The following is a 19,161-nucleotide window of genomic DNA, read 5'->3' as shown; positions in this document are numbered from 1 at the left end:
TAGAAACAGGTGCCAGTGGAGATGAAATTTTGCTAGAGTTCTTGAGTACATGAGCTGGAAAGATAGCAAGTAGTGAAATTAAGACTGAGAATGACCACGAGTAGGATATGACCATAGGGTGGGTGGCAGAAGTGGAGTAGAGCACATGATGACTGGAGGAGAGAAATTCAAGATGAGAGGCCAGGATATCGGAAAAATCATCTACACCGATATTTACATCATCAAGAATTATGACAAGAATAAGCTCAAGAAAGAGACAGTGAAATGGATCCTAAAGTCTTTTAAGAAATGAGGGAAGCGACACAGGAGTGTGTACTGGGTGGTACAATCTGATGCATGAGCTTCAAAGCTGGAGGTGTTTAGAGTGGAAAAAGGAACAATGATCTAAAAACAGTAACAAGGAATGAGCCTCCATGTGCACTGGTGTAACTGGTGTGGGAGGAAATATAATCGCTACCTGAGAGGACAGCAGTGGAAGCAGTGTCCTCAGGGAGGTCACCAGGTTTCAGGTAGAGCAGGAAGGTGTGAGTAATGATAAGAAAAGATTACACTAATAATTTGATTCATTTATCAGCATCTACTAAAAGGCACTGAATAAAACAGTAAGAAAGACATCATCTCAGCCCACTCAAAACTGCAACTCAAGAAGTCTCATAGACAAGTGGTTACTTTAAAGAACATACCTATATTTTTATAACAAGCCAACTATTAAGAAATGAGGGTGCATGTATTTGAATAACAAAATATGTGATTGTTTTAATACATCTGTGATTGTGGTATTAATCGTATGGCTAAGAACTCATTTAAAGTAAGAATATTTGGGGAAAATCATTTTTTAATGGTAAAGGAGGGGTGGAAATGGTAGTATATGCTTTCACAGATACATGCAGTTACCTGAGACAAAGCAGCATCCCGTTCTTCTATCACTGCATTCATTTCTTCTGCCGTTATTCTCTTTTTACATGCCTTGGTCTTGTAGATTCTATCCACAATTATAGCTCCATTCTTCTGAATAGCTACGCCTGTGTCTGCATTGTTTATTCTGTTCAGTAATTCCTGTAATGTCTACCAACACCATTATATGTTAGTCAGACATGAAGTTTTAATATATTTTATTTAATATAGGGTTTTAATTAATAGGCACATGTGAATTGTAAATTGACTGAGTGAAGTTATTGAATTTTCATATTGCAGCAAAGATGTACATTATTAGTGTGTCAATTCTTCTTTTTCCCACATCTTAGTTCTTGAAACCCACTCAATTGAACTTAAGCCTCTAAGATATAAGACTGACATCAAGAAATCTCCTCAGAGAAAAGCTTACCATGTCATTTTCTTCAGGGTTAATATTTTCTAGCCTAGAAAAAAGGGACACAGAAAGCCTGATCAGTAGCATTTCCTTAGTGCAGCAAAATGAGTTCGCTTTTTAAATCTTTAGAACCTCAAGTAATTTCATTCGACTAGTCTTTAGAGTCAACCATGACACTGAACATATTAAAGTGCCACCTGCTCGACTCCATCTTTCAATAATACTCCATATCTTCTGCACTGACTTCAGACTGTTAAGTTATTAATGTTTACTGCTATATATGACTACAAGGATCAATTGTTCATATGTGCTTAGATGAAGAAAGTTCCCCAGTGATAGAAGCACTCATTTTCATCACTATATTTATTCCTGGACTTTCAATTCTTACCCGAAACTGTACTTCCTCTGTTTTTTGGATATCAAAACAAATAAAACAAGGCAAGTATTTTTATTACAAATTTTAACTACGTTACGTCAAAAGCAATGACAAATAATTACCACTAAATTTGATATAAAAATCTCCTGCTGCTACCTATTTGTGAAAACAAATATACTATATAGAAAGGCTGACCAAAATTGAGCCACATTTTTAGATGACTAATGTTATTTTTCTCTTTTGCATTACATATGTAGAATTATTAAATTTAAGGACAAAGAAAGCAAATTAGTTTCCCTCAAAAATGCATTTTGCCTTATAAGAGTCACAGTGCTTACTGAAACGATAATTGATGCTGGTAAATTGAAGATATGCAGTGAAGAAAAAGATTTAAATGACTTATCTACAATATAACTTAGGCACCCACTAAATAAGGTAAATTAAATGAAAATCTGTAATGGGTATTAGTAAAATGATGTGGATTTTAGAAATGGCCTCAATTATTTTAAAATTGTACTAAAAGTTTACATATCCAAGTTCCTGGTTTTTCATTTCCCCTGTCCCATTTCTACTATGAATTAACATTTACGACAAAAACAAACAAAAAACCCCAGAATACTAGGAAAAGATAAAAAAAGACACTTAATAAATTTGTTACAAAATTGTTCCAAACTTGTCAGTTCAATAAAACAGCTACATTGATGGAGAAAAAGTATTTTAGAACACTGCATTATTAACAGAAAAAAATAAACATACATCAAAAATCTATTTCTATACCTACTTAAGTAGTAAAAGTTAACAGGAAGGTATACTAGGTGGTACAATTATATAATTTTAAATTATATAAATTAATGTATTTCAAACTACTAAACTCCATTTGGATTAACGTTTTAACAAAAGCAAACACTCTCACATTTTATCTTTTTCCTCTCAAAATAAATCAACAGTTTTCAAATATCCTGCTTCATAACAGCTTATTCTACAAGAACTGTGAAGATAATCACTTCTTTTTTACTCAATTAAAAAACATAGTGGCAAAGTGTAAGATGATAAAATTTTTACACTTACTTATGATCATATAAAAGTGTCTGAAAAACATCAGTGGCACTTAACAATCAGTTATCGGTTAGCTAAACATGATTTTAAAGGAAGCCATATGTGGTGAGAAATATTTATATTAATGTTGTTCTTTTTTCGATGAAATCAGAGTAAGAGTTGATATGGTAATTGACAAAGAAGATTCAGTTTAAATTTTTATACACTCCATAATTAATTTATTAAACTTGATAATTTAAAATGTGAAAAGATACAAGAAAATTAAAGAGATTGGTAGATTACTGGGAACTTTTGCAAAGAAAAATTTAGTTCTCAAGGTTATGAAACTCCCTTTATGTTTCAAAGAATATAATCAGAAAGAAAATAACAGTGTAGGTTGGTTACCTAATGTGTATATTCCAAATAATCAACACAACAAAAAGTATATGGAATTTCTATGTAATACTTGTATTTTTTCAGGCAATGTAATGTGAAGAATTATTACTTTAACAGAGGTAGAGTTTCAATATTTTAAATTAAGATTGTTCAACAGGATATGGTTAAGATGATTTAATTTAGTCTAATATTAAAATTCCCTACTAACAACTACAAGTTTTTAAAAATTAAAATCAAATTTTCTTATCAAAGGTGATACTAAATCCTTGGCACATGAATTTAACATTACGACTATAAATAATGTATGAGATTGCCTTTAAGAGTTCATAATATATAGAGTGATTTAAAGTTTTGATGATGAATTTGAATCATGTCTGGTAAATGTGCCAAGTCTGATGTGCAGGGTATGCGTGAGCCAAATCAACCACTTAGTATTTGGATCTCAATTTTGCTTCATGATTATACTTTATGATTGAAGGAAATATAGTGATAAATGGTCATTAAGAGGAAAATAAAACTAATAAAAATGAACCAATAGTTAATTTGAAATTTGAAAATTTACACAGTAACTTTCAATACAAACAGGAATCTGGAAAGAGAAAAAGCCAATACTTGTATTTCTCTACTTGCATTCCTTTAAAAGTCTCAGGAAGTAGATGTACCCATATCAAAGATCAACGTCATCATAATTTAGTCTCAACTAGATTATATAGAGCAGGGATTAGCAAACTTTTTCTGTAAAGGGTCAGATACTATTTCAGGCTTTGCCATATGCTCTCTCTCACAGCTAATTAACTCTCAGACTTTGTAGCATAAAAACATCCAAAGGTAATATGTACATGAATAGGTGTGGCTGTGTTCCAATAAAACTTTACAAAACCAGGTGGGAGGCTGCATTTGCACCATAGGTCCTTCTTTGCTGATCGCTGATATAGAGCATTGAAAAATGAGATCAGATCTTTGATGTTAATACACTGTAAGTGCCAATTCATTATCTGACATATTTTTCTGAGCTGGATCATTCAATATCTAGTTAAAGATTAATCACATAAGAAAAGTTGTTTTCAGAAAGTTAAATTCAGTCCTACAATAAGTATATCACTTACTTTATCACTTAAGAAAACATAAAAATTAGACCAAAAAATCGACCTTTAGAAAAAGAGAACAATTTAAAAGTTATACAAGGCATTCAATTTTCTACAAAACTAACTTTTTAGGTTTAAGGTTTACTAACAGCATATACATCATATAAAGCTTTACTGTTTTAATAAAAAATTAAACAGTGTTATATGAAATATAGCTGAGAAACTATAATATAACTTACATATCATTAATGAGATTCACAATTATACAAAAGAATCTCAACCTTTTGTAAACTCTAATTTATGCCTACAACAGTCTAACTAGACATAGTCATGATAATTAGTAAGAATTTTGCTGAAGTAAATGTCCATGGGCTCAAGTTTCAATTGATTTCCTATACCATGCAAATTCTGACTGACAGCCTTGCAGTCTAAGTGAAAAGACCCATGCCTGAAATGTCACATTTCTTGATTTATCCCTAAATCACTCAATATTATGCCTTTCCTTTCTAAACCTATAGTCATTCACCTGTTCAATGGGAAGAAGCTAATTTTTGACCTCAAATGATAGAAAAAACTACTGATCAGCTAATCAGAAAATTCTGAATTGTTTGTTTTATTCTCTAAGTCTCATTTTTGTACAGTGCCATCCTTTATATGTTAAAAAAATACACTAACAATAACAGACTGAAAAAAAAATCATGATCTCAAAAGTTAGAATACACATATACAAACTTGTTTATTTTCGCATGTATATGTAAGTCATTTTAACTTGAATCCTTTTTACTTTTTTCCTATTGTTAGATAAAAATAAAAGAAAATAAAGCATTGAAGATTCGAGGGGTAAGGGAAAGCTGAGAAGTGCCAGAGTAACAAAAGAACATTAGATACAGTAAACAGAAAGATGCAAAGTAGATCAGCAGCAGCCAAGAGAAAAAGAAGACAGGAATTTGAAGATTATAGGAAGAAAAAAACAGGGAGTTAGAACAAAAAGAGATGTGAAATAATCTATATATATATAATTTCAACCTATACTCAGTGCCTCCAAATGTGCCCTCCCATCAAGCAAAGCTCAGTTATAAACTGGTTCTATCTTAACAAGGATTTAGTCTAAAATGCACTATTGAAAGTTCAGAACCTATAGGCTTCAGCTGAGTAGAAAGAAATCTCCACAGGGCCATCGAAAAAGATGCTGACATAATATGTCTTTGTTGTTGTTATTCTTCCTTCTTATATATAGTTTTTCCTGATCTCTCCACCTGTATCCCTAGATTATAACACAGGAAGAGGTGACTATAAATTGTTCCTAGGAACCAATAATTCTTCGTATCAGTTAATATTATTTTAGGTGTTTATGTAATTATTTACTTAATGTCTATCTACTAAGCTGGGATCATAATGCTGTGTTCTGAGCAAATAGAACTATACCTGATGCATGGTATATATTCAATAAATATTTCGTGAATGGATTAACTAAAAGAAAAGGCTTGGGACCGAATGTTTCCCTTTTCTCCCTTCCCCATTTTCCCCTTAATACGAATGCTACAAAGAACAAAATGAAAATAGCTCTGCCTTAAGGAATCCTAATTTTAATATATTCTAATAAAAAGTATAACAAGCATATGTACAAACGTAAAAAACATTATAGAAGGATAGGCTCAATTTAGATACATCAATTACAGATAGAATGAACAAAACTAAGAGACGAATTTAATCGGAGTTCTGAGAAAGAAGATCTGGTTTCGATATGTAGGCAGATGGCTGTGTCACTGATTAGGATAGGGGATTAAGGAGGACACAGTTTTAAGAATGAATTAATAAATTATAAACTCCATTTTGGATATGCTAAATTTGAGTTGGCTGTGTAAAACTGAGATAGACAAATCCTACAATGTGTAACTGACTTTGACTCTTTGGGCAAGTCATCAACCACTTGAAGTTTTTTCATTTAAAAAGCATGAATATCACCTACCTCAAGGAGTCATGATTGTATAAAAACCAGGTTTATTACCTTTTGATTTTTGGAAAGCAGTAAAATCTATTTAGAAGCAAATTTCATAAATAAAATTGGTGGTCAATCTAGATAACAAGATTTATGGTCATAAATTACATATAAATATAGTACTGTATGGCAGATGACAAACTGAATATAACAGTACCTGCAAATCCCCAAAGAAGAGTTATAAAGTTATAATGGAAGCATTACTGAAATAAGAAAAAAAGTATCTACTTTGAAAAGTATGTTCAAAAACATTTAGTCCCAGCAAATTTTTCTGTAGATACAAGCAAACTGATTTAAAAAGGGACTGGTACTAGAATAGCCAAAACTATTCTATAATAAATGAGCAAAATTAGACAACTGACACTATCTGATTTCAAAACTTACTATAATGATTCAGCAATCAGGACCATGTGGTACTGGCAAAGGGACAGATCAATGGAACAGAATAGAAAGTCCAGAAACTAACCCACACAAATACAGTCAACTGATTTTTGACATAGCTACAAAGGAAGTTTAATGGAGAAATGATAGCTTTTTCAACAAATGCTGGAAAAAATAATGTCCACATGCAAAAACCCAAAACAAAAAATACCTCCACAAGTACCACATACCTTACACAAAAATGAACTCAAAATGGATCACATACCTAAATGGAAAATGTAACATTTATAACTTCTAGAAAAAAACACAGAAGAAAAATCTATATGACCTTACTCTGGCAATCAATGAGTTTTAGCTTCAATAAAATCCATGAAAGAAAAAAGAAATCACTAAATTAGATTTTCTCAATATTTAAAAGTTATGTCCTGCTAAACACACTGTTAAGAGAAATTAAAAAAACAAAACAAAAACAGACTGTAAGAAAATATTTGAAAACCACATATCTGATAAAGGACATCCAGAGTATATGAAGACATCTTAAAATTAACAAGAAGAAAACAAACAACCCAATTTGAAAAACTGGTCAAATATCTGAACTTTATTTAAATAGACACTTTAATAAGGAAGATATAGAGATGACAAATAAACATTTAAAAATAGACACTTTAACAAAGAAGATATAGAGATGACAAATAAACATATAAAAAGACGCTCAATATCATTTGTCACTAAGGAATGACTGACATCTAAAACAAAAAACAAAACAAAACAACAATTCCAAGTGCTTGTAAGGATGAAGAGCAACAAGAACTCTGATTCATTGCTGGTGAGAATGCAAAATGGTACAGCCACTATGGAAGAGAATTTGGCAGTTTCTTCCAAAATTAGCATAGATTTAACATGCCCCACCAATAATGCTACTAGGTTTAACCAATTGATTTGAAAACACGTGTCCATAAAAAACCTGTACGCAAATGCTTATAGCAACTTTTTCCAAAATTGCCAAAAATTAAAAAAAAAAAAAGAATCACAAGGAGATCAGAGGATCCCAGGATAGAATGCAGACATGAAAAGCGCCTGATTACATTACAAATATATGGCATAACTTCACTTATGGAGTTAAAGGACATAAAACAGCCAATCCAAGTAACTTTGGAAAGTGGTATTTTGACTGAAAACTATAAGACTGGACTAAAGGGAAACATGAACAGTACACCCTGTTTGGTAAAGTTGTTTTTCATGTAGGTGTGGGTTAATGATTCTGAAAGTTATAATGTATACCAGTGTAGAACAAATAAGTAAACGGATGGTGTGAAGTGGGAGCCAGGTTTCTTACTGTTGGAGAGGAAATTATGCATAAGAAAAAAGGAAAGCTAGAATGAAATATGTGGTACTGGATTAGAATCAGAGACATTAGTATGAATTCAGGTTTAGCTTAATGAGATGGATAGAGACATAATTACAGATAGGTGTGTATACATTATAGTTAGTACATATACATGTATTTCCTAGCTCTTTCTCCTGATTAGGACTAGAGGTAGTCACACCCAGCAACAATGAGCACACCTGGCATCCGGATCTTGGTTTCTAACACCATTTTCCAATAAAAGGAAGCAGGGCTCCTTTGAGGAATGGGTAATTCTAAGGGGTGAGGCATATCTCAATACATCCCTATAAAACATTACCCAGGACCATCTTTTAGTGCCAGAAAGAAAAAAAGTATCCAAAAATCAAAAGCATGAGGGCATGCCAAAGGGATATAGGAACCAACTGAAAGAGTCTCCAATGGCCAAATATGGAATATTCCAAGCAACAAAATAAATAACATAGTATTGGATTATAACCCAAAGTATTATGTGAATATTAATGAGTCCATACTGACATAAATAACTAAATAAATAAGTGAAGGAGAAGAGACAGATCTCTTGTACTGAAGAATTACAAATAACTTATGTAGATATTCTCCCTTAAGGGAGAACGAACTCAGTTGACCTCCCAGTCCACCCCTACCCTCCTTCCTTGAAATATGGGCAGTACTTAAGTTATTTGCTTTAAAGAGTAGAGTATGAAAAAGGAATGTGGGTAAGTAACTTCACAGTGGAGAAACATGGCAAGCACTGCCTTGGCCGGGTGATCAAAATTGGCATGTTGGTTAAGTCACGTCGACAGCATATAATCTTGAAATGACGTGATGATGAGAATGGCACTTCACTCCTGTACTCTTTGTCCCCAAAACCAATAAATACCTCAGTCTAACCATGAGAAAAACTTCAGAAAAACCCCAATTGAGAGACATACTATAAAATACCTGATCAGTACTCCTGGAAACTGTCAAGGTCATCAAAAACAAGGGAAGTCTGAGAAAATGTCATCAAGTATGTAAAGGAGACAAAGCAATTAAGTGTATATGGCATCCTGGATGGGATCTTGGAACATAAAAATGACATCACAGAAAAATTAGTGAAATCTGAATAAAGGATGGAATTTAGTTAGTAGTTATGTAACAATGTTGCTCTCCCTCCTGTACCATGTACACCATGGCAGTGTAACATGTTAACAGTAAGGGAAACTGGGTGAGGGCTATATGGGAATTTCCTGTACTACCTTCAAAACTTTTTGTAAATCTGAAAGTATTCTAAAAAAATGTTTAGTGGAAAAAAAAAAAGTCCAACTAAAGATGGAATGAAAATTGAACACAGAAATCTGTTTACCCCATCATAAAACCACATGAACAAAAGAAAAAAAATTAACCAAACAGGAAAGGGAAGTAAGATATCATGTAGTAATTTTTTTAAGTAGGGACAGGGTAAAGCATGGAGAAATGATGATTTTGGCCAGGTTTACCTAACTTTCCCTTTTACACATCAAAACAGGTATTGAGAAAAGACAACTCACCAATTCCTGAGAATTTTTCACTAATTTTCCATACCACTTGGAAATAACCTGAGACACCAATGAGTTGGGCGGATAGCCCAAAGAAAAGTAAAGGAAATCCTATCTGAGTAGAAGCCTAGATCCTTACAGAGGAAGTATGGATCTTTACTGAAGAATCTTTACAGAGCAAGCAAGATTCATTAGGGCTGGCCATTTTCTACTATCCTGGTGGAACAAATAAAATGCTAAACGTAATACTCCAATGAATTAGGGGATACAGAAGACCAGGTAAAGTGAACCCTGGGTGCAGTGCAAGACACCAAACAAAACCCAATAAGCAGAGAACAGAACTTCCAAAAGGGGCACACAGCCCTAGAGAGGTTTTCCCAAACTCTATTCCCACTCCACTGCCCTAAGGCTATATAGAAAGGTGGCCAAAAAGCAATACCTAGCAAAGAAATTACAGCTCAGAGGAGAAGGAGAATAGGTTTCAAAAAATGTTTATCAAGGAAAATTCACTTGTATCATATTGGAACAAGGAAAAGTTCTTGACCATTTAAGCATGAGCAAGATGAAGAAAAATGACATGTCAACTATGAATACATCACATGACAAAACACCATGCAGAAGAGATAAAGATCATAATATAAAAGGTAACAAAACCAAGGGAAAGAAGAAAGGTTTTCCACCAGTGGTTGGCAGATCAGAAGAACATAATAAGGACATGAATTCAATAAAACAAAGTTCAAAGAGATGATGCCAAAACAAAAGTGTGAAAAAAAGGCAAACTCAAAACTTAAGGAAACAGTTGAGAACCATAAACAAACAAACAAACAAATAATTTAATAAATGAACTAGAAAGAACAGGGAAGAGAACGGTGAAAATTGGACTTACTAATATAACAGGGAAGTTTTCAGATTATCACAGTAAATGCAGAGAAAACGACAGGGATTGAAATAATTATAGAACAGATAATAAAGACAAAAGTACCCTAATATAAGATTAACTGTAGTCTCTAAAATAGAAAATCTAAAAAATAGAACAGAAAATCCCAAACCTAAAATTTCCATGAAATAAAGGAAGAATCAAATAGTTCTCAGAAAGGTATGCTGTGGTTCCAAAAGTATTACAGATTACTCAACACAAACATCCTGATTACGTTCTACTACTTCAAGAATAAAGAAAGAATCCTTCAGGTATCCAAGCAGGAAAACAAAAAACATAAAACAAAAAACCCACCCAGGAACAAGACAAACAATTAAAGAAACAAAAACTCATAGACACAGACAATAGTTTAGTGGTTACCAGAAGGGAGGGGTGGGAGGTAGATGAGAGTAAAAGGGGTCAAATATATGGTGATGGAAGAACTGACTCTGGGTGGTGAGCACACAATGTGATATATAGATGATGTATTACAGACTTGCACATTTGAAACCTATGTAATTTTATTAACCACTATCACTCCCATAAATTTTAATAAAAAATAAACGAAAATAAAAACACCACCCTTAAGTGAGAGAAAAAAAAATCTGATTGACCTCAGACTTCTTTTCAGCCACACTCAATGTCAGAAAAGAGAGTAACAGTTTTACAATGTTTAGAATGAAAAAAGACTTAACCCAAGAATTCTATTCATAACCAGAGTAAAAAAATAACACCAAGGCAGCCAGTCTGAAGCTTGTTAAATCAGAGAATATGAGCTCTTCCTCAAAAAACTGTTTGAAAATGAAATTATGTTACCCAGGAATTCCCCACAATAAAGAACTCAGGTGTAAAAATGCCATGTATGATAAAAGTTCCAGTAATGATTATTCAATCAATTTAAAGATTAAGATTAAACAATAGGATGCCACTTTACCTATAGAATCTATTACAACTTTTACAAATATTTTCAAAGTAGAATTTATAAAGAAAAAAATTATTTTATAGTTGAGAGTTAAATGATATTGCTTAACTGAAACACTGCATGTTTCCAAAAATTGAAAAAAAAACCAGACAATTCCAAAACCTTAATGTTTTTCAGTCTTTTTTCTTAAACTTAGGTGGATCTTTGGGGAATTAATATATCTTACTGAGAAAAAACATGGCACGAAGTTCAAAAATTTCTTCAGTTTTACTTCAATTATTACTCTTAAATTCAAATAGTGCTACTTATACAGCATTTGCTACGAGCCAGGTACTTTTCAATATTTGTTAAATCATTTAGTCTTCATAACAACCTGTGTAAAATAGGCACTATTTAACCGTTTTACAGACAAACAAAAAACCAAAACACACACACACACACACACACACACACACACACACACACACACAATAAAAACAAAACCCTGACTCCCAGAGACTCTGAGTAATTTGTCCATGGCTGTACAGCTTGCAAGTGACAGAGCCAAGATTCAAACATAGATTCCTGGCTCTGAAATCTGTGCTCCTAACCTCTACGCTACAATGCCTCTGAAATAAAGCAGCATGGAGAGAATGATTTGAGTTTTACCGAATTAATTCTATGTATGAATCTACTCAACCAACCACCCATCCTGCCAGGTAATAGTTTTTAAGTATATAAGCACAGAGCAATGTTTGGAATGATGTTTCCCTATTGATAAAGACAGTTATTTGGGAGTAGGCAGTATAAAATGGAGGTAAAATTGTTTGTTCCTTTATTCCCATTTTTCAATGAGTTGAATGCTTTATGAGTCTCCATCAATCTTCCAAAAAAACAGACATTAAACAAAAAACAAACCACATTACCTAATCACAACTTGAATACTGTCATGTGTCATGTTAACTATTTAATGACTGTTGTCTTCCTAACGAACCATGTTTCAGTGAGTACTTGACTGTGATCACCCAGAGCCTCGCACAATGTTGGGCAGAGCAAACACTCAATAAACATACTGATGGATCATCATAAAATATTAGATGACTACACTCTGTCTATCTTACAAGCAACATTCCTAATTGGTCTAGGGCCTTTCTACCCAAAGGGGATTCCTTAGACGAGCATTATTCCATCATCTGGGAGCTTGAATAAGGCAGAATCTCAGGCTTCACTCTACACCTATTCAATAAGAATCTGCATTTTAACAAGATTCCCCAAGTGACTGGAGCGTACATTAAAACTGGAGAAGTATTTACCTCCAGGACATTATTTCTCTAATTGTGGTCCATTATTTACCGACATCAGAATCACTTGGGCTGCTTGTTAAAAATGTAGAGTCTCAGACTCCATTCTATTTCAAGTGTCACTCAAGTTTAAGAGCCACAACTAAAAGTAGTAAAATGTAGTGAAGAATAGAAATGAGCACATTAAGCAGAGAGCAGTGAAAGAACCCAGATAGCTGAAATAAATCATGAAAGTATTAATCATAAGGAGAGAAGAGGAGTCACAAAGGAAGGTAGAGTGAGGACATCAACAACAGAACTATGGAGAAATAAAGAAAGTAACTGTACTGGGAGTGGTGTGCATTTCTTTCTTTTTGTATTTTGTGACTGTTATCTCTGACATACAAATGATTAATACCATTGCATGCCAAAAGTATTAGCAAGATTGTGGGGATATGGAATTTACCAGTGTAGCATATGAGAATCAGTAACATTTCTGAATATGGGACCACCACATAATGCATGCACTTTATAAATGTTCCTTATGTCATATATAGTTTTAAATGTATACGTACACTTTTAGAGACATTTCCATATGTTTGGCTCGTGCGATTGCTTCATCTCTCTCCTCATTAGCTAATTGCAGTCGAGACATAATAGCTTCATCACGTTCCCTCTGTGCAAAATACACTTCTTCAATCAGAGCTATCAAAATATACAATCCACAATTAATTAGAGAAAATAAGAAATGCATACTTTTAGCAAAAAATGAAAAGCAAAAATACTTTTGTTATTTTATCCAACTGAATTAGTATCAATTAATCACTCGAGAAAACATTATTTTCAAAAGCTACTGCAAAATTGAGATACAATTTTATACTCCTAAAAGCAAAAATTAAAAGATAAAATAATACAAATATTGGAGTGTCTGAAATAAAAGAAACTCTCACATATACTACAGATAAGTGTATATTTTTCTACAACCATCAAGGAATAATTTGGCAATGTTTACTACAGTTGAAGATGGACCTAGCATATAACCTGGGAAATTTCCCCACTGGTATGCAGCCTCAAGAAATTCTTGCACATGCGCACAAGGAAACAGGTATAAAAATGCTTGCTGCAGCGTCACATAATAGCAAACTTAGAAATAACCCAAATACCCAACAACAGGAAAAAGAATAAATAAATCACTTTACATTCAAAATGGAATATCATCCAGCATTTAACAAGAATTAACTATGGACAAATAGACAAATCTCAATAACAAAATTTTGGCAAAAATTGCAAGTTACAAAGTAAGACAACTCTATTATTTATGGATAGACACTTAGTAAAAATATTAGTAAATATTTAGACAATTACTAGACAATTAGTAAAAATATTAAAACAAGCATGGAAATGATCAACACCAAAGTCAGGAGAGTAGTTACCTCAGTAGTGTGGTGGAAGGAGAGGAAAGGAAATGGGATCAGGGAAGAGTAAGCAGGGACACAGCTGTGCAGCTCTGAGCACTGCACATCTCCAGTGGCATCATCTAGATTTGTGTAGCGCTATATAAGGAACTTGGATGTTATCTGAAATTGTCATTTCTCAAGCATAATTTCTACTTGAAATCTTCCATAACTTTTAAAATTTCACTACAATGTTATAGACCAAAAAAAGTTCAAATACCTGGATTACTGAACCAAATTTTATTTATACTGTCAAACCACAAAATAGATTTAGATGTCTGAAATATTCTTTTAGTTCATAAAACCTTAGGTTTCTACTAGGATTTGTCATAGATGAATACACAGTTAATCAAGACAATTATTTTGTATTACATTATAAGTAGTAGAAAAGAAACAAACCCTGAGAATAAATCAACTACAGTCATCCCTCGCATCCGCAGGTTCCAGGACCCCTGTGCATACCAAAATCCTCAGGGCTCAAGTCCCATATATAAAAAGGCACAGTATTTGCATATGACCTATATTTGCATATAGGCTACAGCAGGGTATGTCTACATATCACTTCGCTTGCATGGACTCAGCATAGTACTTGGTGCGTGACAAATTCAAGTTTGCTTTTTGGAACTTTCTGGAAATTTTTTTTGTTTCAACATTTTCAATCCATGGTTGCTTGAATCTGTGAAACATCATGCTATTTTTTTTTTTTTTTACATCATGCTATTTTGAAAGAACCTCCTGCCCAAAATGCAGTACACAATAATGAGTTTTATTTTCTTCTTCTAATTGCATACAATCTCTTTCGAGGTAGGGTACTCATCACAGCTTAGAGAAAGCAATATGGTGTATTAGGAAAAACATACACTTTGATTCATCTCCAAGGTGTTATCACACTAAATAGGCAAGTTGTTTTTGTATAGAGCGTATTTTTAAAATTATTATGGTCACAGTTCAGGTGTATAAAATGGATCTAATACCACCATTTATGGTTGTGAGGGAAAAATTAAATGAGATAATATAAGAAAGCTCTTGGTCGAACAAAGTGGATGCCCAACAAACATTAGCTCCATAAGGCCACTGTTGTCACCACCCTCGACCCACAGACTCACAGTTTGGTTTCATTTCTAGACATATCAAAAATTGTGATTTTGATTAATTTGGACCACTTATGTATGTAAAAAAATATTATTCAAATTCTTTACTTGTTAGCCTTTTTCATTAGCATGCAAAAATTATAAACAGGGACTAAAAGAAAAATTATTTATAACCCATTATATATTGTATACTGCATGTTATCATGACATAACAGTTTGTACAAAAGGTAACATTTTAAGATATTTTTAAATTTTTACATTTAAAACACTTCTGATTTGTAAGCCAGATAGGATGGACAAAATGATGATAAACAGTGATCTAAGTACAGATTAACATGTATATTGCATTACCCTGAAATATTCTGGCATATGGAAAGGTTAAAATACTAATTACTAAACCTTAAATGCCAATAGGATTCCTATCACTTGTGTAAAGTGTGATAAAATCTTTATAAAGTGACATTTAATGTAAGCTGTGTTCCACTTTAAATATAATAATGTCTGGTGAAAGAGGTAAGGCTAGCAATATTAAGGGCTTTTAATAATAAGTCTAGATATCTCAATGCTTAAAGCTAACTATTTTACACCGAGAGCTTATTTGGTCCTGTGTGATCAAGAGAAAACACTGTTTTTTCCTCTATAATGCTATAACAACTCTAAAGATGTAAATAATGTGTGTATTTAAAGGATAGCATCTTCTGAGTATTCTAAGGTTAAAATCTAAAATGACATAAGACACACACACAAAATCTCATTATACATCTTATAAATGCTAACAAATTTTTCCAAAATGAAAGTATTACTGGATGATAATTTTTAACACCTATTAGGTTTCATGTAAAATTTGATTATGAAAAACATGATTATTTCTAGAATTTAGTACTTTTAAAGGATCAATATGCAACTCTCAAACATTTTTAGTAAAGAAAACCTAATTGTAAACACTGAGCTTTTCCAAGGTAGATGACTATTACAAAGTTCACTAGAAAGTCAATATAGCATTTTAGTTGGAATTTGCTCATTAAACACCCACAGCTCTAATGCAAATTATGATGGAATGAATAAAGCAAATACGCATGCTTCTTTCTTTTTATTAAATGTAAAATCTACTGTTAATTGCATCTCGTATGTCATACAAACTTTTCTTCTTAACTATTAAATAGAAGCTTTAACAAAAGTCATTAGAGATTCTCTTTCTTTGACTTGAATAAATTTCAATATTTGTTCAGTAAAGGTTCACAGCAGTTAAATTACATTAACAAATATTATTAGCTACTATGTAAGCCAACCAAGTAAAATACTTATATTGTAGGTAAAACAAATCATTGGGTGTTTACAATAATATTTGGATATCTCCATTTTTAAACATGGTTATCAAACATCCTGTAATTCTTAGTCAAATTCAAAAAAGATTCAGAGAGGATCACACCCCGCCCCCCATCAAATACTCAGATTTGTTTAGTAAGCTAATTGTTTTCTAATATGGGCAAGAGTAAATATGAAGAAGCCGAACATACTAAGTATGAGTTTATTGAGTCAAGATAGAGTACATATTTTCTTAGTAGAACCCAAGTCTATTGACAAACCGTACTCTCCACTTCTCAAACTACTTTTAAAATACAGTAGAAGTGAGACAGTAGATTGGAAAACATTCTAGTTTAAACACTGGATCATGATTCTCTAAATAACATAATTTGGAGGATAGATATTTCCCAGGAAATAGAATCCGTTTGTTAACATCCTCAATGTAGTTATGTAAATAGAAAAGGCGGAACATAAAGAGAGGGAAAAAGAAACCATTAGGATTTGAATTTGAAACACATAAACTAATCACTGATCACAACTCACATTCTAAAATTCTAAGCAACAAATAAACATAGATAATGGCTTTGTAAAAGACAGGTCTTTGCTACATACAACAGAATGTCAGAGTGTCTGAATATCTATTATTATTGCTTTACATGACTTTAAATGGATTCCTTGCAAATATAGTTTTATGAAACCACCACATATATACTCCAGAACCACAAACATTACACTATGTCTTTTAATTAAAATTTGTAATTTCTCTCTGTATAAATTGGTTATTAGGAATTTAAACACAGATGGCAAATGCCCCACACCAGTAGAAAATTAACCAACCTACTCTAAGTAGTTTGATGCTTTCACTTTTTGCATTTACCATGCCGAATTTAGCTTATTATGTCAGAGCTTCTTTTATAAAAGAGACTGTAATGTTTTTCTAAATGTTCAACATTTTATATGTAAATAACTTTTACTGATTAAAAAGTAATACAGGCTCATATGTAAGCATGTGTAGACCAATATTTTACATAGTTTTGTAACGGTCTGCATATATTTAAAATAACCAGAATATGTTCTTGTATTCTTCGAAAATATAAAATAGTGAATGGAATTTTGTCATTTGGACATGCCATATCTGACTGAACTAAGATGCTCCAAGTATTAGAGATCACACTGTTCCCAATTATTCAGTACATAAACAACAATATAATGAACATCTTTGCATACAAATCTTTATGTATATACTTAGCTAATTACTTAGAAAGTTACTAGAAGTATGACTACTACATTAAAAGTCAGCATTTACGCCCTTAACAGATGCTTTAAATTTTTCCCCTGTAAAGTTGCTATAAATTTGTAAGTCCTCACTTAACATCATTGATAGGTTCTGTGGCTTTAAGCAAAACGAAGGATGCATATAAGGACACCAATTTTACCACAGGCTAATTGAGATATACCAAAGTTAAGTTCCTATAGCATCTCATCAATGTTATAACAAAACGATATTCAAGGACTTGCTGTATTTACCAATATTGTAGAAATTGCTCAAGATTAATCAGAAAATGATACAAAATAAGTTTAAGGAGCAAAATTATAAAACAAGAATTTTTGCAAAACCCTCAATTATTACATACATTTATATAGATAACTCAAAGACTATATAGGAACACTTTCTAAAACTATGCCATTTACATTCAAACAGTTACTATATCTGACATTAGAGCTGGAATTTTTACTGTGAAATAAGCTTATTCCTGAAATTTTAAAATTTGTATTGTTTTATGCACTTTTGAAATATAATTTTGAGATATTTAACTTATTTTCTGTACAGAATGTCTACTTTAAATTTTAATAGCTACTAATATGAAAATTCTTTGAATTATACCTGCTACCTAAACTTTTTCCAAAAGCATGTCCTCTTTAGAATTAACTAAATGTATGAAAAAAGTCCTAAGAATCATTTCTGAAAAATTTTCTGTTATCTTTATGTTTTAAATACCGCAATTACTTGATGCTTTCAAATGCTTAATCTCATGCTAAACTCAATAGTACGCTAACGTAATAAAATATTTCTAATTGTTGATTATTCTTATGCACAATGGTTTCTCTGTTTACTGAACGTTTATTTTGTTTTCTCCAGAAAAATACAAACTCTTCTAGGGAGAAAGGTTACAACACTGGCCATAATCTACTCTCAAGCATTATTTGACCTGGCACTCATTGTAATTAACCCTGATGCATACCCATGAGATTCTGCAGCCAAAGACGATACTATAGTCAACCTCTTCCTATCAATATTTCTAAGTATGTATTTCACAGAGATGGGCCTTTTTATCTGAAATCACTGATCATAGTCTTAAAATCCTTTTTCCTTCGAAATTAAAACATATAGATATAGATACAGATGTAATGCTTCATTTTAATTTAATACTGTTAAGGCATTTAAGTGTTATATTAAAGGTTATCACATTTTATTAATGCCTATTATATGCACAGAAAAATGGTATTCCAATGTGCATTATTTCTTAAAAGTAAATAGTATGTTACATTCTATATTCTGATATATATAACTAACTCATTCTTCTTCTTAAGCACTAGGTAGTCAACATCATCTGATACATGGGATAGGAAACAAATAATTTTTTTATAAGAGATCAATATAAACATTTTCTATTACACAATCATTTTTATTTTTCCATGTTAATCAGTTGGAGTGTCTTATATATTTGCTACAATGGTAGGTTATCTAT

The 19,161-nt window shown here is 32.2% G+C and overlaps 1 protein-coding gene across 4 annotated transcripts in view; it reads right to left on the bottom strand.

Annotated features, from left to right (window-relative positions):
* Positions 1 to 19,161, bottom strand: part of MIPOL1 (mirror-image polydactyly 1) — a 246,572-nt gene that overhangs the window by 170,691 nt on the left and 56,720 nt on the right. For all 4 annotated transcript variants that reach the window (XM_033107003.1, XM_033107001.1, XM_033107002.1 and 1 more), the window contains 3 exons: positions 13,137 to 13,266; positions 1,325 to 1,358; positions 895 to 1,065 (listed from right to left, as the gene is read on the bottom strand). In XM_033107003.1, coding sequence (XP_032962894.1) covers positions 895 to 1,065; positions 1,325 to 1,358; positions 13,137 to 13,266 — 335 coding nt within the window. The remainder of the gene's footprint in view (positions 1 to 894; positions 1,066 to 1,324; positions 1,359 to 13,136; positions 13,267 to 19,161) is intronic.

The sequence above is a fragment of the Rhinolophus ferrumequinum genome, chromosome 6 (genome assembly GCF_004115265.2).
Source record: "Rhinolophus ferrumequinum isolate MPI-CBG mRhiFer1 chromosome 6, mRhiFer1_v1.p, whole genome shotgun sequence".
In the NCBI taxonomy this organism is placed as follows: domain Eukaryota; kingdom Metazoa; phylum Chordata; class Mammalia; order Chiroptera; family Rhinolophidae; genus Rhinolophus; species Rhinolophus ferrumequinum.
The sequence above is the reverse complement of the archived record's forward strand: the minus strand, read 5'-3'. Positions and strand labels throughout refer to the sequence as shown.